Source organism: Gorilla gorilla, chromosome 6 (assembly GCF_029281585.2).
Source record: "Gorilla gorilla gorilla isolate KB3781 chromosome 6, NHGRI_mGorGor1-v2.1_pri, whole genome shotgun sequence".
Taxonomy (NCBI): domain Eukaryota; kingdom Metazoa; phylum Chordata; class Mammalia; order Primates; family Hominidae; genus Gorilla; species Gorilla gorilla.
In genome coordinates this window covers 107,933,924-107,954,880 of record NC_073230.2, presented here as the reverse complement: position 1 = coordinate 107,954,880, position 20,957 = coordinate 107,933,924, and the positions used below count along the sequence as shown (strand labels likewise).

Sequence of the window (20,957 nt, the reverse complement as noted above, 5' to 3'; positions counted from 1 at the left end):
CAGACATCTCTTTGACATACTGGTTTCAATTCCTTTGGATATATACCCAGAAGAGGAAATGCTGGATCATATGGTGATTCCATTTTTAGTTTTTGGGGGAATGTTCATACCATTTCCCAAAATAGCTGTACTAATTTACATTCCCACCAACAATGTACACAATTTCCTCTTCTCCATATCCTTCCCAACGCTTGTTATCATTTTTATTTTTGATAATAGCCATTCAAACAGGTGTGAGGTGGTATTTCATTGTCTATACTCCCATGTTCATTTCAGCATTATTCACAAAGCTAAGACATGGAAGCAACCTAAGTGTTCATCAACATATGAATGGATTTTTAAAAACATGGTACATATATACACGATGGAATACTATACGGCCTTAAAAAAGAATGAAATTTTGTCACTTATGACAACATGGACGGAACTGGAGGACATTACACTAAGGGAAATAAGCCAGGCACAGAAAGACAAACAATGTATGATCTCACTTACATGTGGAATCTAAAAAAGTTGATCTCATAGAAACAAGAGGGTAGAAAGGTTAATTATCAGGGTCTGGAGGACAGAGGGAGGGGCAAAAAAAAGATGTTTATCCAAGGAATAAGTTTTAGTGATCTACTATACTGCACAGTGACCATGGTGACAGTAAATCAAATTTATTGTGTATTTCCAAATTGCTTAAAAATAGATTTTTAACATTCTCACCACAAAAAAATACGTGGGTGAGGTAATGGATATGTCAATTGGCTTGACTGAATTCTTCCATTATGTATACATAGATCAAAACACCACACTGTATCCTATAAATATATACAATTATTATTTGTCAACTAAAAACAAATAAAAAATAATGAAAGGTAAAGAAAAAAATACTAAAACATGAGAAAAAGTGGATGTAGTTAATACTACAAACAATTACAGAAAACATTGAAAACTACTTTTTGATAATATATAAGTATATATATACCACTTATAAAAAATGCTTGGCCTACTCTGGGAATGACAAAACTGTCATAAGTTACATGCTTATTATTTAATCATAAATATTCTTACAAATGAGAAACTGAACTCTCTATTTCTCAGATCACAACTTTCTTCGTATTATTTTACTCACATACTATCATCCACACAACCATCAAGAACAGGCATACCATGTCAAGCTAATTTTCCATGTTATTTTATGTTTAATCCTCCCTCTTTTGTTGTCTACTTACTGATCATAACAGACACCGTGTTCACGTTGGGGTTGAAAGAGCAGCGTCCTTTTCCAGATTCACACTTGGAGTCAATCATGAAAACTTGGTCCTTTATTGTAGATAAAATTTAAAATGTAGCAATGATAACTTATTTAGTGAAGACAATTGCTCATTAGTAAAACAAAGCATCGTTAAAATTAATATGCCTTTTAGTTGGTTGCTTATTATGCCTTCCAATTTACTTCATTAAGATTTACTCAAACTATGAGAAGAATCGATCGGTAATTACAAGCTAACCTCAGCAGGGCTAGCTCTCTTTCTATTACACTCCCCAGAAGCTGATCCAAGAAGTCGTTCTCCTCAAATCAACATCAGCAAAAATCACTTGAAAACCAAGTATTATTATAAATCTCAACTAGATGTGTCGAACATCAGCCAAAAGAAGAAAACTGTCCACAGAGGAACAATCTATGTAAGGACTATACTATTGTCAAAATAATTAAGATTTTTTTAAAAATAGCATTTTATGTTACTGTTTAATTTTATCATATAAAGCATTGTACAAGATTCAACAAAATAATTCATAATTCATATTTAAAATGTGTCATTTACTCATGACTTTATTTAACAAAAATTCACTGAGCATCTGCCATGTACCAGAAACTGACTAAACACTGGGGATACTGCAAACAAAATACACTAAAATCTTTGTCCTCAAGTAATTTATAACCTAGTAAGAAAGGTAATAAATAATTAAAATATGGAATATGTTAGATAGTGCTTGCTACTGAGAAGGAAAGTTAAGCAGGAAAAGGGAAGAGAGAAGACTATAGATTGGGGGCAATAGATTCAATGGTTTTAGCCTCACCAACAAGAAATATATTGTCAGTATAAATATGCACCTTTTTCTCACATAAAGTTAGTACAAGCCCCCTACCAAAATTCAAAGTAAAAAAAAAAAATGACCATTTTAATAAGGTCAAATAAGATGATAAGGAATCTTAATTATCGAGCTAAGACTTTTGAAAGTTATCCTGAAAGAAATATGAAGTCAATAATATTTTTGAGTGTGGAAATGGAAAGATCAAAACCTTGCCCTAGAAAGTTGGACTTTATCTTGAGCTTTAAGAAGATTGGGAATGAAATGTATAAAAACAGACACTGCATTCAGGAAAATTGGTTAGTTTCCTATTACAAGAGTCCAGGGATTAGGAGGTAATAATCTGACATGTCATGTTTTCAGTGGTCAAGGTAAGAGCAGCAGAGATGTAAGAAAATTTATATAGTAGCAATCAACAGAGGTTGGCATCAGTTATAATTCAGTGGTTCTAATTTCATTGTACTTGTTGTCCTTTTCACATTGCCTCCACACCCTGAAAGGATACATTTATTACATTCCCTGTACATGCCTCCAAACTACTGTTTTGTAAAAGGTAACCTAAAAAGGTAAATCCAAACAACTATATATTTGTGATAATCAATCACAACCAATTTCTAATTGATCATACTCAGGAAAACAAAGATGATTCTAAAGTTTTGACTCCTTGAAAAAATAAAGCTAGTACATAGTTGAGTTTCTATACTACTGCAGGACCTCCCTAAACATAATAGAGAATAATAGAGCCTAAAAAGAATCACAGTCCTCCAGCCTAAAAAGGTTCTTTCTGAGCATCCTAAGATCTTCATCAATGAAGTCACTCTACAGGTGATGAAAAAATATGACTTGTCCAGAAGACCATGTAGTTAAAGGGTGATAATAGCACAATTTGAATTCAGTCTCCTGACTCCTAGTGAATCTGATTTCCAAAAGATCTTCATTCATATAACCACTAAACTAAATCAATAATCATAAACCAGAAGAAAAACAAACAACAAAAAAATAGTAAGCCTTGTTGCGGTTCTAGAGCTGGAGACTGATTTGACCAAATAAGTGAGAGTTCGTCTTGCAGGAATTGGTAAGGTTGTTTAGGTACCATTTGCTCTCAACTGACCTACTCCTACACTGCACAGCACTCTAGATCTAGATCTTGTCACCACCAGGAGCAGATGTGGTCTACCTAATAACTATCTCAAGCACCCTGAAATAATTCTTAAAACTTGTCTCCTGAGAACTCTTCTCTGCTTCTCCCCAGTTCGTTAGGCTTTTCTCTTTTTGACTTTGTTAACAGGTTAGATTGCATGTTTTTTTTGGTGTTGTTGTTTGTTTGTTTGTCTTTTAAAGACAGGGTCTAGCTCTATCACCTGGGCTGAAGTGCAGTGGTGCGATCTCGGCTTACGGCAACCTCCACATCCCAGGTTCAAGCGATTCTCATGCCTCAGGCTCTGGAGTGGCTAGGACTACAGGGAAGCACCACCACGCCTGGCTATTTTTTTGTATTTTTTTTTTTTTTTTAATAGAGACGGGGCTTTCGCCATGTTCCCCGGGCTGGTCTAAAACTCCTGGGCTCAAGTGATCTGCCCGCCTTGGCCCCGCAAAGTGCTGGGATTACAGCCATGAGCCACTGTGCCTGGCCAGATTCCATTTTTAATTTCAATAAATTTTTTAATTTCAATAAATTTTGACACAACATTCGATTCCTTGAATGTATGACTTTTTTCACTGCATCCACACCCTAAAGGAATACATCTATCTACATTCTCCATACTTGCCTCCAAACTACTAAACATTTTGTAGAAGGCAACCTAAAAAAGTAAATTCAATACATTACAGATTTGTGATCACCAACCACAAGTGGATCCCCTACAATGTACAGTGGCCTTTCAAAGATTCTCTTATCACAACTGGTTCTGTCATCAAAAATTTCAGGCCTTTGCCACTAAAGTCAAATCCTGATTTTTCTGATCCCCTAACTTATTCTCAACTCACATTATTGCTACTTTGCAGAGAAAGCAAAGCCCTTAAATGATATATCTTCAACTCCTCACTACTAAACACACAAATATCATATTATATTTAGTAATGTAATATTATATTGATATATCCACTAATACGTGAGACTAGTTCTCTTATTTTGAGGCCAATTCTTTGGACTTCATTGCTTTGGATTTCATCTTATCTCATCTTTTTAGGTACCTCAGATTTCCATTATTCCTTGTGTTTCTTTGATACATACTTTCATCTTAATAATTGGAGCCTTTATGCCATTATTTAAACAACCCCTTCAGCTCCCATATACCATTCTCCTTATAAACCACACTTCTCAGGGAATTACGTACATCCTCACCACCATTTTCTGACTTGTCATTTTATTTTCAATCCACTTTAATTCAGCATCTAACGTCAATTATTGCATTGAAACACTTATTGATAAGATCTTTAATGACAATTATGGTACAAAACTCAGTGCTTATTTTTTAGACCTCATTTTACTCGGATTCTCAATGGCACTTGGAATTGTTGAAAACTTCTATGTTTTTACAATGACTTATTTTTATTTCCCAGAACCAGCATAGTCTTTTTTCCCCTCCCCTCTTTCTCTGCCTGTTCCTTTTTTTTTTTTTATCTTTTTTTTTTTTTTCTTTAAGACAGAGTCTCGCTGTGTCGCCCAGGCTGGAGTTCAGTGGCCGCGATCTCGGCTCACTGCGAGCTCCGCCTCCCGGGTTCACGCCACTCTCCTGCCAGCCTCCCAAGTAGCTGGGACTACAGGTACCTGCCACCACGCCCGGCTAATTTTTTGTATTTTTAGTAGACATGGGATTTCACCGTGTTAGCCAGGATGGTCTTGATCTCCTGACGTCATGATCCGCCTGCCTCGGCCTCCCTAAGTGCTGCGACTACAGGCATAAGCCACCGCACCCAGCCCTGTCTGTTCTTTTTTTTTTTTTTTTTTTATGGAAATTTTTTTTTCTTTTTTTTTTTATTATACTTTAAGTTTTAGGGTACATGTGCACATTGTGCAGGTTAGTTACATATGTATACATGTGCCATGCTGGTGCGCTGCACCCACTAACTCGTCATCTAGCATTAGGTATATCTCCCAATGCTATCCCTCCCCCCTCCCCCCACCCCACAACAGTCCCCAGAGTGTGATATTCCCCTTCCTGTGTCCATGTGATCTCATTGTTCTTTTTAGGCTTGTTTGTAAGTTCATGTTCCTCTAATTGGCCATTAAAGTTAGGAGACCCTCAAGTCTCAACCACAGTCATTCTTTTCTTTTTACTCTATACTTTATCTCCCTCTCTGCATAATTAAATCCACACTTTTCTTGGGCTCCAGTTACTCTTATAAAACAACGACTCACACGTGTATATACTCAGTCTTATATTTAACGGCCTACTTGATATCACTAGTTGGATCTTTCCATGGGATCTCTCATTCAACAGACCAAACTCAGGCTTATAATCTTTACCCTATACATGGTCTCTTCATTCTCATCTCAGTTCATGGCAACTACACAATTAAAGAGGTTGAAAATAACAAACAAGAAGTGTCAGCATTTATATCATTTCCTTTTCCTTATCCAAATCCATCAACATCATCTATACTATTTTATACTTCATACCATTTTATACTCTCTGTCACCATTGCTATCACCGGAGTACAATGATCTCTTTTGTGGTCTTCTATGTCAACTCTCAAACTAATCTCCTACAACTTTTCCACCCCCCACACACCGTGCCACAAATCACCTATTACTTAACACACAAGTGACAACACAATTCTGTTCCTGCCATTTTCTGCTGAAGATTGTTCCAATTTACTTCTCTGTTGACATATAAGTAGCCTTTAAAGCTTTTAAGGTCTTTAAAGCTTTAAAGTAGCTTCAACATGATTTTGATTCTGCTTTTATTCTCATTAAATGAATATTTCTGGATTGAACAATGAGAGAAAATAATAGAGAGTAGATGGTGAAAAATTAAAAAGTAGGCATAGCAAAGTGTCCTATGGTCTCAGACGTCAATAAAGGCAATGAAAAATACAGAGCATGAATGGCGGAATTTAATGTCACAGATCGTTCTAGGAGAAGGGATACAAAATGAGGGAGTCAATTTGTTCACTGAGGAATCTGCCATTAATTAAACAGTTTTAGTTAATGTGTAAGAGTGAAATATTAGAAAGGATGAATAAAGACATAGAGAATAGGAGCACAAAAGCTGGAAATTCAGCCTCCTACTCTGAGAAGCTTAGTAATGAAGTAAAAGAGAAAGGAGAAAATTAGAAAAAAGAAGTCACAGAACCAAAAAAAGGATTTTAAGGGAAAGAAACCCAATCCTTTCTTTAAATGGGCAAAAAAAAAAAAAAAAAATGTAAATGTAGAGGAAAGGGAATGAAGACATAAAACAGAGTGATGAAGGTTATTTATCAAAGAACTTAATACAGAAAATGTATAATTTTTCTTCTGAAACAGAAAAAATCCTACAAAAAGATACTGAAACAGACTAGATTGGTGGCAAATTTCATTCAAAAAGCATAGAGGATAATTTCGATACCTATGACACTCTTGGTCACCTGTGATATTCTTGGTTAGTCTAAGGTAAAGTTATCTGCTTGATAAGGGTCAGGGTCAAGGGAGCTTAATTGGTATTCGGGTGTTGAAACAGATGTTATGAAAACATCTGATGAAATCAAAGATAAGATGTGGTAATATTGCAAGAATTTGCTGCAAAATTAACCAATCACCATTTTTGCTTGATGTTTTATTCATTCATTTAAAGTCATGATTCACTTGTATTGCTTTATCTTTTTCCAGGAACAGAAGACAAGGAGTAAAGACAGTAGACACAGGAGAAGAACCGTGGTTAGGTCTTCATGTAGCAAGGATTCCAGGCTCTTTAGGTGAGTACTGTTGAAATCTCAGAAAGCTCTGAATCAGTCTCGCAAATAATAGAAGAGAAATGGGGTATAACAAAAGCATGTGATGCTCCAAACATGAAGTAGGCTCATCAAATATTCCCCTAGAACCAATGAATATCTATGAAGACAGACCAATGAAGGATGGTAGGTAATGTCCCAGATATAAAACTGAATAATTAAAGTGACTCTGCCAACCTAACTTGGTTCACCTTCTATGCAAAATTAGGTTTGAAGAGATGAAAAATGTCATCTCTTAATAACAATACAAGAGGGTCAGCAGTAAGTATCACCCATGGTCATTACAAAATACAATCTTAGTGATAGAGAAGAATTCTCTCAAAATAAAACTTTCTGCATCACGTGGTCATTTTATGCTAGGAGATCTTTTATCCTAAACTAAAAGAAAACAAATCCATTGTAAGATTGATTAAACTGTGTAGTTCTATATTTACAATATGGCTTTTATACTACAAATATATAAAAGTGATGTTATGTTGAAACTCTCCGACTAGAGTGAACTATCAAGGACTACATTTTATAAAGCTTAAAAATCATAACCCTGTTCATACCTAAATTGGCTCTTAAGATGTTCACGTATTATTTCAGAGATTCATTAATGAAACTGCTTCTCCTTTGAAACGTATCTTTTGAAGTGAGACTAAAGTAGTTCATATTTAGCAAAGTGATTAAAATGTATTCCATGCTGGTTTTCCAAAGGAGATTATTTTTTTGGACAGAATTTCCAATTAAGCTTTGAAGTGCATAGTGGCCAATTCGTACATGGGAAAATAATTTTATTTGAAATCTGTGCTCTGAAAATGGCTATGCTATTGTTGGCCTGTACAGTGACTGCACAGACTTCAGGGAAGTGTCTGACAGATTGCAGACGTCTGAGGCAGTAGTTTATTTAATCAATTGATCACAGGCATGTGGTTTTAATGACAAGCTCAATGCAGCCAACTGTATTCTTCCAAAAAGCATAACTTTACTTTTCCTGTAAGACTTTTAATATTTCATAGCATCTTGAACGACATTAAAAAATGTCTCATTTTGGGGTCAAATTATAATTAGTTATTTTTAAATGACTTTTTATTCATTAAAAGATACTTATGTATAAATTACATGTCTGAAAAACAACTGAAAAAAACATTGTTCAGTCATATTAGAACTAAAATAGATTAATCCTTGTTAAAGGAAAATAAGCTTTAGATCAGTAGACATATTTATTTTTTTCAAAATTCTAATCTCTAAAATCAAATTAAAATATTACTTAAAAACTGGACTTTCTATATTTAAGTTGCATAATACAACCAAACCAAGTTTGAAAATTCAGTTTTTAAAATACTTATGTTAAGTAAAACAACATGTTTGACTAAAAGAATGAGTAGTAACTCTCTTGGTGTAATGTACTTTCCTTAGTCAACAGATGTGCACTGGGATAACAAAGACAGGCTTAAGTAGCACAGGTGAAGTTCAACCAGCCTCATATTTGACTATACATTAGCTATATATTTGACTAGTGTTTAGCAAACATCATACCATAATGCCCCATATCACCTTAACTAATTTAAGAATAAGGCTGGAATAGCCTAATGTAGGATGATGTTGGTCTAAGATAAAAGTATGATTTGTTAATTACACCAAGTTCTTTTCAGCAGACACTTGGCGTCCCACTTTATACATCTTTTACAGACATATATTTATAAAATTTTATTGAATTTGAAAGACAAGAAATTACTTACACTAGATTTGAGAAGGTTAAGTTTATGCTACAATATTTCTATAATTTGGAGCAAATATTATTACTGTATTACATTCAAGTAATCTTGAAATTATAACATTTTTCTTTCATCTTTTACAGCTTTACAAATAAAATAGATATACTAAAAATATACACATATACACTAAAACTATATAGTTGCCTCCAACTAAAAGTATATATATATATATATATATGTATACACACATATATAATACACATAAAAATATATATACATTTTTAGCTGAAGGCAAAAGGTGATACTTCAAGTAACTTGGCAGACAGGAAAAAATATAATATAGTTTGTATTTAAAGGGCATGAAAATATTTTATGAATATTGATATGTCCAAGTTTTTACTCTAAAATACAGTTTCAAAAATCCTTGACACTAATATCAAAACTAAGAATGTTAAATAGTTATACTTACCTCTGATCTCCTCCCTCTGTTCAAGTAAGTACAGACAGGACTGAAAGCGCCACTCCCACAGACATACAAATGTGTGCGATTGAAAGTCTGAATTACACGGACAAAGTTCCCACAGCCGTGCTAAAAGAATCAGTAAATAAGCAGTTAGTAACTCAATGACTTTCATTGTTATTTCAGTTAGCTATGTTAACCTGAGATCTTGTATGATAAGTAACAATGAGGTGACATAAACTTTTGATGTATTAGTCCAGGGCGTCCAATCTTTTGGCTTCCCTAGGCCACACTGGAAGAAGAATTGTCTTGGGCCACACATAAAATACGCTAACACTAACAATAGCTGATGAGCTTAAAAAAAAAAAAATCCCCCCAAAAATCTCATGTTTTTAAAAAGTTTATGAATTTGTGCTGGGCCACATTCAAAGCTGTCCTGGGTTGCATGAGGCCCTTGGGCCACAGGTTGGACAAGTTTGTATTAGGCCATATCTTCGGGGAACTATTAGTATATGTGCACCTCTTAAAGGTAATTTGAGAATACTTATCTAACTTGTAGAAGTACCAAATCAAATATTAAGAAAAACAGTGGCTCAGAAATAGTCAAAACATTATTACAGAAACAGTCACTCAACAAACATTTACTGATTACCTACTATTTGCCAGGGTATAGTCAAATTCTCTGGGCATCCTTACTGAGAAAAACACAAAAATCTCTACCCTTGTAGAATGCAATTGAACAGAGTTGTCATACATGCCCTGCTTTTTCTATTTCTGTTTTAATCTGGACTAATTCTAATACTTCATTTGAAAATGCTCTCAAATTTATACATATCAATGCTAATATTATTTGGCAATACTTTGCTATACATTTTCCTTTCTGCTCCATTTTTTTTATTGTTAAAAGATGTGTTTCCAGAAATATTAAAATAACAACATGGCTTATTCCACTGATTTATTTCAAGAGAAATATAATCCAACGCAGATAGTAAGTAAAATGCTATATTTCATTATTCTTGTATTACAACACTGTCTAAATTTTTATGTCCTGAAACTTTATAAATGTATTCTTTACCTGAGAAAGTTTACAAATTAACACACAGAAGTTATTTTTTCTTAAGTTTTCCTTAAAACTTTAAACACACACACATTATACAAACATGTTCTGAATGCACCTGTGCCTATACAAGTTCCATATTACCATTAGTGCACAATGGCAGACACTATTCACCTTAAGAATTGGCAAATAAAACTAATCTCCAACAAAATGCCAGCATAATGATTGCCTTCTATGAGGAATGACATAATCAATCTCTTTGCCCTGGATCTCCTAAACTACTCCCTTCTTCTCTTGTAGAAACTCCTTTCTCACTTGCTCCCAGTTCAGGTAAAGGCAAGGCTGTCATTTATTCACCCAATGAAACAAAATAATTATTGTAATTCTCAACTGACTGTGACCTTGCAGGAGCACAGAAACATAGTCAGCCCTAGATGCAGATCTCTGTGACCAAATTAACCACCGAATGTTCCACAGTTACTAGCTTCACTATCCTTTGCTGACTATAATTCAATCAAGCCTGAGATTGAATGACTTCATGAAGTCATTCTCTCAAAGAACATTAATAAAATGATTGTGTATTAGAGACAGTATTTTTATAAAAAACTATAAAGAAACATCAAAAGTTAACAGTAATTTTTCCCTGGGCGGTCAGAAAATATATGTTGCTTTTCCCCCTGCTAGGTACCATGTATGCTCCTTTTTTTTTTTTTTTAGAGACAGAGTCTTGCTCTGTTGCCCAGGCTGGAGTGCGGTGGCGTGATCTCAGCTCACTGCAACCTCTGCCTCCTGGGTTCAAGTGATTCTCCTGCCTCAGCCTCCCATGTAGCTGGGATTACAGGCATGTGCCACCATGCCCAGCTAATTTTTTTTGTATTTTTAGTAGAGATGGGGTTTCACTGTGTTAGCCAGGATGGTCTCGATCTCCTGACCTCATGAACCACCCGCCTCGGCCTCCCAAAGTGCTGGGATTACAGGTGTGAGCCACCATGCCTGGCCTCTCCTATTTTTTTATAAACCATATCTATTATTTATATTATTTAAAACTAAAACAAAATAAATGTTGCTAAAATAGAAGTTAAAATTAAAGTCAATATTATTTTACATTTTCCATCATTTTTTCCTTTTATATTCATTATTACTTGCCAGCAAATATATACTTTTTTCTTATGCAGTAATTTTATAGATGTTTCTATGATAGATTTTTATTATTAAATAATCAATCATTAACTCTAGTCAAAGAAATTAATCCTTATAGACCAGACCATACACTTTATTTTTAAGACATTAAGGATTTTTGTTAAATACACAGTGTCATTTTATCTTGACACCTGTTTATAGAGGTACCTGGAAATTGATTACATAACTACAGATGATAACATGTTTCTGAAGAAAACACACAGATGAGATATGTGTGTTTATAATATGTCTATGTAAAGGGAATCTATGAGGAATGAGACACATGCGTAGTTTTTTCACATTCAAGTTTAGTCATTCTGGGATTCTGTATACAATATTTCCCCATAAATATATAAATAATTCAATCCAATTCCTTTAATAACAGGTTATGTCTCTCTCATCTTGGGTCTTATGGATGTCAATGTACTTTCATGAATTACTGGTATTGGTAAAATGAAAGAAGTCAATAACATCTCTTATATTTCAAATGCCAACTATACTCATTTCATGTATATATCTATCTGCTTATTATGACTAATATTTATTTAGAGTTTATTACATCCTAGACTGTGAAATAATCATATTGTATATTTTACCTTTTATTTTTACCTCTAGAAAGTTTGATTTTTACCTTTATAGCTGACATTTATTTAACACTTACTGTATGCTACTTAGGCACTTTACACATATTCATTCAGGTTTTTACCATAACTCAGTCCCTTTTAGAAAAACAAACTTGAGTTTTTTAAAAAAATAACCTGTTTGAGACCATATAGGTAGTAACTAAAGCAGATTTACAAACACATACGTCTCTAACATTGAATCCTGTACTTTTAGCTGCTTTATAATTTGTCATTGGACAAGAAGTCCACAGTTGGTTTTTTCGGTGGGGGTGGGCGACAGAGTGTCACTCTGCCACCCAGGCTGGAGTGCAGTGGTGCGATCTCTGCTCACTGCAACCTCCGCTTCCCAGGTTCAAGAAATTCTCCTGCCTCAGCCCCCCGAGTAGCTGGGACTACAGGCATGTGCCACCACGCCCGGCTAATTTTTTGTATTTTTAGTAGAGACGGGGTTTCATCATGTTAGCCAGGATGCACAGTTGTTTTTATAAGTTAATACTGATATAACTTTTTAGTTTTTGTAACATTTATTAGTATTCACAGAGCTCTTAATCCTTTGATGTCCACTGTTTAATTCTCATAAGAATGCTCCAATTTATTAATACTCCATTTTAGTGATGAGGAAATTTGAGTCCCAGAGAGGTTAAATAAAGAGTTCTAGTTTTAATAAGTAACTAAACTGGGACTTGAACCATGGCCACTCTCCACTGTGCAGCTTTTCTATAAGATTCTGATTAGCAATGAGCAGATTCCCACACTATCTGTTGCTCAATGTGCTCCCTGCCCCTCCCTGCACACAAGACCACAAAAGGAAAAACAATTCAGCTGAGTTAACTATTGAAAATGATTATCCAGGTCCTTTCCATTTCCATTGTGCTCCCTTCGTTTCTGACCTAGACTACTGCAATAGTGTCAATTCCATCCTGCAAATATGTGCTGAAGTCATTCTATGCGAGGCACTGTATATGGTACTAGCAACAGTGGAATGAATAGACTCAGTCAATGCCTGCTTTTAAAGAAAGGAGAGCATAATGTATCAGGCTGTGGTAGATACTGCAATAGGACTGTATTTTTAAATGTACCGTAGAAGGAAAGAAAGACATTACGTAATGCTGATCTAGGGGTAAAGATTGGAGTAGAGGTGACATTTGAGCTGAGTCTCGCAGAATAATTTAGAGATTTTCACAGGCAAAAGCATAAGGAAAGAACATTTCAGCAAAACAAACAAACAAACAAACAAAAAACCAGCATGAACAGAAACACAGACATGAGAGTGCAGGATTTACTTGGGGACTAGTGCCTAGAAGGGTTAGAGGATAATCGTGTGATGAAATCAGAGAGGTAATTACAGTTGGTCTGCCATCCTACCATAGTCTTCAGATAGGCAATAGAGAATATTGCAGAGAAGACAGAGTAGATTTAAGTATGCAGGTCTCAGAGCCAGATGACCTAGGTTTAAACCTTGGCTTCATCTTTTACTAGCTTTCAGAACTGAAGACAGTTACTTGTCCTCTGGATGCTTCAATCTTTGCATTCCTAAAATGGCAATGGTAATACTTGTTGTGGACAATATATTAATAAAGCAGTAGAAATCATATCTGGAAAATAATAAACACATCCAACTGTCCAATATTAGATTTGTTTTATTTGCATTTTAAAACTGACATTGTCTATAAACCCGGTGAAATGGTCAGGACATCTGTCCTGCATAGAGCTTAGTGCAGGTCCTGACCACAGTAAAAATCCATAAAAAGTATGGAGTATGAATGAAGCCTTAGAGACTTCAGTGGAAATAAATATGATGGATGCTTTCTTTTCATTGTTTAATTCTCTTTCAAAATGATTTCCTGGCACAATGTTAGTGAAATATAAAGCTGCTAACATTATACACCATATAATAAAATTCTATTTATATACACATTTATGTCTATATAACAAAACCCTGGAAGAATATACCCTAAATTGTTAAGAGTTATTATGTTTCAGTAGTGCAATTTACTTTCTTTAACAGCGATATAGCATTAGCTGTGTACTATGCACTGCTCTAAGCTCTCTGCAAATATTAACTCATCAATCCTCTTAACAACCCAATAAGGTTAAGTGCTACGGATTAGCACATTTCACAGATAAGAAAACCAAGATGCACAGAAAGTTTAAGTCTCCAAGGTCGAAGAGCTAATAAGAGATGGTTTATTTTCTGTTGCTTTCTATGTACTTTTCTAAGTCTTCAAAGATTGTTGTATTGAAAATATATTACTTTTATAATATAAAAATAGATGTTTAAAAAATATATCCTGGAGCACAGGTGAATAGGCCTTTAAAAATATTGACTCATCATGGTCCATAATCTTCAATGACATAAAAATACTTCATACTTTCTTCTTCTTGGTCTATACTTCCTTGGTCTAGGGAAATTAATCAAGGTATTTTGAAAAAGAAAATATATTTTTTAGGAGCTTAGGGTTGTATGGTCACAGAAATAGGGAAACTGATATTCTACAATTAATAAATCAAGTTTGACACCATGTGCATGTAATGTATATATATCTAAATATATATAATCCTACTTAATTTTTCAACCGTCTCCTATAGTATTTACATAGTACATTCATTAAGCCCTATCTCATGGATATGTTTGACAGCATGTGCTATTGTTTAAGCTCAATTTATTTAGAGTATGAATAAAATACTAACATTTAGAAATAAATGGAGCATGTAGGAATGTGAGTACATAGGGGCAGAGAGAGAAATGGGAAGTAGGTTATATTCTTTTTAGCCAAGGTAGAAAATCCCACCATGAAAATTTATTTTCTTTAAAAACATTAGTTTATTACAGAATTATGCTATATTACTACCTAAGACCAAATTTTAAATCACATTAAATTTTCTTCTAATTGTTATCTTGTTACAACGTCAATTAAAATTTGATACAACCAAAAAATCTGAAGGATTAAGGGATGCTTAACTCTGTTTTATTTTTGCTTTCAGTTGTTATAGCAGTATGGATTTTAATTGCTACCACTTTATGTTTTGCTTAGATGATTAACAGAGCTAAAGGCAGAAAGTTTTAGCTTAATGAAAATATACTTCTAAAATATATGCATAATAAATGCGCTACAAACGTAATTAATCTAAAAGCATTAATAAACTCATCATCTACTGTGTCCTACCCGCAAGCCCTCACAATCAGTTGGAACGAGTTCACGTGCTTGTATGCACTGTGACCTGAAGGGGTGAGTAGATGTTTCCCAGGCTGAAAACACGGGAAGATAATTGAAGGAAAAGAGAATCAATTGCATGTAGCACATACCAAAGGCTGGAAGAGAGAGAGGGTACAACTTTTTCCAATTTCAGTATCATTGAAATAAAAGGTTAACAGAAGTTCTAATAAGATTACCACAAAATCTATCAAACCTTTCTTAAATAACCCAGCTGTGCTTTGTGTGTATCCCTTAGCATTTATCATTTTCTCTCTGGAGGGGTAGCATGTTTTAGTGGCTAAGGGTACATAATCCAGAGCTGTATGTGACTTAATCAGACAAAGACCGTCCCACTTCACAGCAGCACAGCTTAAGTTTCTCACTTTCTTAGTAATGCAGTTATTTTATCTTAAAAATACAGGTGGTGACAATAATGTCCACCTTGCAGTATTGTTATGAGGATTAAAATAAAGCACTTAGAACAGGACCTGGCCTGTTCCATTAAATGTTGGGTATTTTTTCTGAATATCAGTGTATGTATGTCTCATCATATCCAGCACATTGTAAAGACTTAAATGTAAGGACTCCATCTAATTCACCTCCAGTTTCTTCACAACAACTAATTTGTGCATATTGAAAGAATTCCTGTATTTTAAAAATATTAGGTTATTAGATAATATTTATTCCAACTTTTAAGAAGTTCTTAAGTATGTGGTTTCATTGAGAAATGTAAGAAGGATAGGTTGTTCTGTACAACTTTCAAAGATCTATTTCACATTATTTTTCTGCCACAGGCCTTTTTTTTTTCCCATAGCCTAAGTAAAGGACACTTCTATAAGTACTTCACATGTATGAAATGGGATGGATTTGTCAGACATTCTTTTCTTGCATAGACCAAACATGTATTTTTGATTAGTATTTCCCAGCACTCAACAATGTTGTATGGACAAACAAAACCTGTCCAGCCGAGTCCTAAAAATACATAGGAAAGAGCACTCCATTAGATATTTCCCTTGTGTATAACGGGCCATATAGTAGAATTTAAAATATCAACAAATTACAGCATGACAAAACTATGGGAAAATGTCAGCATGTATTGAAGATTTTTATCTAATAACGTTTAATTGTCAGAAAGCAAAACAAAAACCCCAGAGGGTTTCTACTTTGACAAAGGAAGTAAGAAACCAAATGACTTGTCTAAGATTCTTCAGAAACTCGGCAGCAATTTTTGGAAATAGAATGTACAAAGGTACCTAAATTTTGCACATTCTGCCTATGGCAGTTCATATGAATGAGAAATGCAAATCCTTTTGAACAAAGGACAATGCAATTCAGTATAGCCACGGGATATTATTGTGGCAAAAGGCAAGGCATGATCAGACACACATCAATGGGAAAAAATCTCATTAGAGAATAAAAGAAAATAGTTTAATTCATCCACAATTACTAAAATAATAGCCTCAGGGGACAAAACATCATTCTCTGCAACATTATACTTCATTCTACCATTGGTTTCCTGGAACGTCATTGTAATGTATTTGTTTAAGTGTTTCTTCTACATTTTTCTGGATTTTTTCCTCCAAGATTGTGGTCTAACAGATCCCTTGGATAGCAAATATGCCCCTGCAAATTTCTCCTGCCCACTTTTAAATTTTTTTATTGGATAAATCACTCCAAGAACCCTCTAGTAAGGCCAGAGATCCTGCCCTCCAGAGTCTTCCATGGCCCTGCCTTGAGCCAAAAACTTGTGCAACTTTACACCTGGGGCTGTTAGCAGTCAATGAAAATAAATGTTTCATTTCCTCAATCCCATATTTCCACTTTCCACAGGATTAGTATTTTTCCCATGTTCGGTCTTGTCTGATCCATCTCTACTTCCAAGACTCAGGGCAGTCTTCACTCCTGAAATCAGCGTCTCTTGACCCTACCAAAAAATAAATACTTAGACAACATTTTTTAACACTAAGGTGGTCTATTACTTGTTATGACCTGAGACCTGAATGTATGTGTACATGTTGACTCGTCTGTCCACCCAATTACCATATTTCCAGCTTATTTCTAAATTAGTTTGTATTTCTATGCTCATTTGATTATGGCAGACTTTTCTAACAAGGTAATAAAGTTGACTGGAGTCAGAACTGTTTCTGTCTTTGCACCAATTATGTCTTCGGCAAACAGCTCCATGCTAGATATATAACAGGTGCTGAATCAGTACGTATTGAGCAAATAATGGAAGGAATGAATGAAGAAAGGAACGTCTTTACCAAACTATTTTTGAAAGAGAGGGTGATTTTGATGCTTGACTGTATTACATTTTCATTATTTGAGGCAAAATGGTGAGATGACTTATGTGCTCCATTATAAACATTAAATGACATGTACACATTAAAGATCTGCTCCATGTATTTGTTTTAGAATATTCAAGAACGACAATGTATTACTTTCAGCAAGTCATCTGTAGAAATCAATATAGATTTCTCCCTTGATTATTTTGAATCTCACCTAGAGGAATACAATTTGCACAGGTATTGCATACTGAACATATATTGATACTTATATCTGCCTCTATTGCTGTTTCTGTGGCTATTTTTAATTAACAAAGGTACCATTTATCACTGGTGATTTGTATTTATGGAATTTGCTGGCTAACCACTACCCTTTTGCCAAGAATCTTTGTTTGGAAAAGCCCACAAGGTATCTGGGGGCTGCTCCAGACACTTGCATTATCATCGTTTCAGAAGCCTGCTGAGAATTCTGCAGGTTGGATCCACTAGGAACAGAGGTTATTAATGAAATCCATCATGAAATGTATCTGAATGAAATAATGAAAGCAAGGCAAGCAATTTTTACCCAGTTAGGAATTCTGAAGTTACAGAGAGCCTGAGAGTTCCAGTCTCCTCAATGTTTAGGTTTTTAGCCTGTGTCCAGCAAAAATTTAAAACACCACCATCCTTTGTCTCATTTTTGGCTCCCCTCAAAGTACATGGATTCGAAAACCAAATATTTAAGTTAGTGTTTGTTTTTTTTTTTGTTTTAACACTTACTGTGGGATCTTTGCCAGCCATTTTGCATTCTTCAACTTTGATTGTAGATGCTGGCCAGAAAACCTGCTCAGAAAGAAAAATAAAGGTTGCATAATCTCACTTGGACATATGACAGCCCAGTGCTCTTCATTTACTTTTTGTTAACAGATTTATTTAGGGTGATCCTATACTAAGACTTTAAAATTCTTTCTTTTTTATCAAGTCATTAATAAAGATTCTATTATTTTAACAATTACAATTATTTTTATTTCTTCCAACAGTGTTTCCTTTCACAAATGCTTTTCAATAACATATGTTCATTTACTAATTGTATATTAAAATAAGATCATTATTAACATAAATGTGAACAATTTTTCACATAGTACATAGTACACTTTTGACATATGTACTCCTTTTGACATAGTACACTTTTCCCAACTGCTTATATGACAATAAATTTACACTTACATATCTTTCTCAGTTAGTATTATTTTTGGTAAATCACACAACCAGGCTAGTAGATTTACATAAGATGGGCCCCTGGGTACTTCAATAGCTAAAATAACTTGGATGAAAACCAAGAGATTCCCTCTCTCTGAAATACTGTGCTAGTACTCTAAGTAGTTGCAGCCTTGGGTCCAGTCTGGCAATAATCATTAATTTTTTTAGTTGTCAGTCCATTGCCTGTGTTAACACTTCTGCAAATGCAGAAGTCTCCTTGTTGTAATAAATTTATAATTAATCTACATGTATTTTTTTACTCCAGTGAAGCTCAATTTTATTTCCTTGTGAAATGGAATGATAAATATAGGCCATACTGATCAAGTAGCAGTGTATTTAATAGCTGTTTTCCTTTCAGGCCCTTCACTGGTTACACAGAGATGACAAAGTAGATCTTCCTTTTCTCTGACCATTTCTTTCATGCACTACCCTATAATCCCTTTTTTCTTTATGTATTTATACACAGGTAGTATTTTTTCAGTTAGCTCCAGGTTTTGAATTGTTAAAAACTATGGAACTAGACGATGAGAACTGAACTTAATATCTTTTCAGTCCATGAAATAAGTACTAACTTTCATAGTAACATGGGACCAGTATTATCTATTGTTCTAATAAAATGCATATTATTTTTTACTTATTTACTTTTTTTTAAAAAGAGACATTGAAAAGGTGGACACTGTCCTCATGAAAGTGATAAACTTACACTCAAAGGTTCTTGACTTATGTTGTTAATATTCAGGGAAAGAATGTGATCTTTGCTTCCCACATATATCCGGTCCTGATCTTCATCCATTAATAAAATCCTGTAGTCTAAAGGATGGTGGGAAAGGCTGAAGTATTCAGAGGTCTTGGTTTCTTGAAGTTCTGAAAGAGTGAACAGCACAAGTGTAGATACAGTATCCTGGTTCTATAATTCTATTATTTTAATAAAAACTATTATGCAAATATTCCAAAAAATGTCAAGGTACATTTCCTTCTACAGTAAGAAATTAATTTTAAAATAGAGTTATGGGCTAGTTCCCTGTAATCTCAGTACTTTGGGAGGCAAAGGTACGATGGTCACCTGAAGCCAGGGGTTCAAGGCCACCCTGAGCAACATAGTGAGAACTTGTCTCAACAAAAATTGTTTTAAAAAATTAACTGGGCATGGTGGTGTGTGTCTTTAGTCCCAGATACTTTGGAGGCTGAGGTGGGAGGATCTCTTGAGCCTAGGAAATTGAGGTTACAGTGAGCTATGATCATGCTACTGCACGCCAGCTCTGGCAACAGAACGAGACACTGCCTCAAAAAAAAAGTTATGTTAATGGGCATTTTAATTTATATTTATACTGAAGTAAAACATAAATCACTAAGTGCAATGTTAAAGTTTATGGTAATAGTATGTGATTACAAAATCAGTCACGTTTGCAATAATCTCAACTCTGTTTTATTACTGGACATCATCATCTCAAAACAAGTTAAAATAAATAAACCAAAAAAAAAAATACAGTGAGCAGATTGAACAGAAAACAAAACCAATAGCAGTGTGATTGTCTTCTTATCCTCTATTAATGTTTTATTTTTAGACTCCATTTATTCATCATTTTAGGATTGTTATTTCCTACTACAAATATTTGCCTTGCTTCCCAACATAATTCTAATTAGTCCGACTTATTTTTCTATAAATTACTTGAAAGCAGACGTACTTTCAGGAGGCAATGTTATTTTTGGCAGCATAACTATGCATATATCTAAGGAAAATATATGAATTTTCAGGTATCTAAATGTTCATATTTCCAGGATCCTCAAGAGGTTAGTGACTCACACTCATTTAACTTCTTCCACATTGCCTAAGTGCCTGGATGGCTGGCCTTTGAAGACAATCAATGTATCGTGACATTTGTGATACATTCTCTGGTCAAAATGCTCCTCTCAAGGAGCATAACTTTAGACTTTTCTATTCAAATGGTTCAGGATTTTTTTGTTCTTTTGATTATAATCTGAAGAATGACAAACTCTAAGAAAGAGTCTGCTTTCTGGGATGACTGCTTCCATGATGAACTGTTTCTAGATTTTTAGGCATTGAATCACAAACACATTTCTAAAAATTCTGATAGAGCTGTAGTTTGACTTAAACCAAAATCAAAATGATACAAATTCTTATAGGAAGTCATGGACTATATCCCATGAGTACTTGGGCCATAGCCCATATGACAAGATACAGAAG

General features: G+C 34.4%; 1 protein-coding gene across 2 annotated transcripts in view; it reads right to left on the bottom strand.

Moving 5' to 3' along the window:
- Positions 1-20,957, bottom strand: part of SEMA3C (semaphorin 3C) — a 177,281-nt gene that overhangs the window by 66,989 nt on the left and 89,335 nt on the right. For both annotated transcript variants that reach the window (XM_004045659.5, XM_063708674.1), the window contains exons 3-6: positions 19,455-19,615; positions 18,272-18,334; positions 9,181-9,300; positions 1,218-1,308 (exon numbers count right to left, since the gene is read on the bottom strand). In XM_004045659.5, coding sequence (XP_004045707.1) covers positions 1,218-1,308; positions 9,181-9,300; positions 18,272-18,334; positions 19,455-19,615 — 435 coding nt within the window. The remainder of the gene's footprint in view (positions 1-1,217; positions 1,309-9,180; positions 9,301-18,271; positions 18,335-19,454; positions 19,616-20,957) is intronic.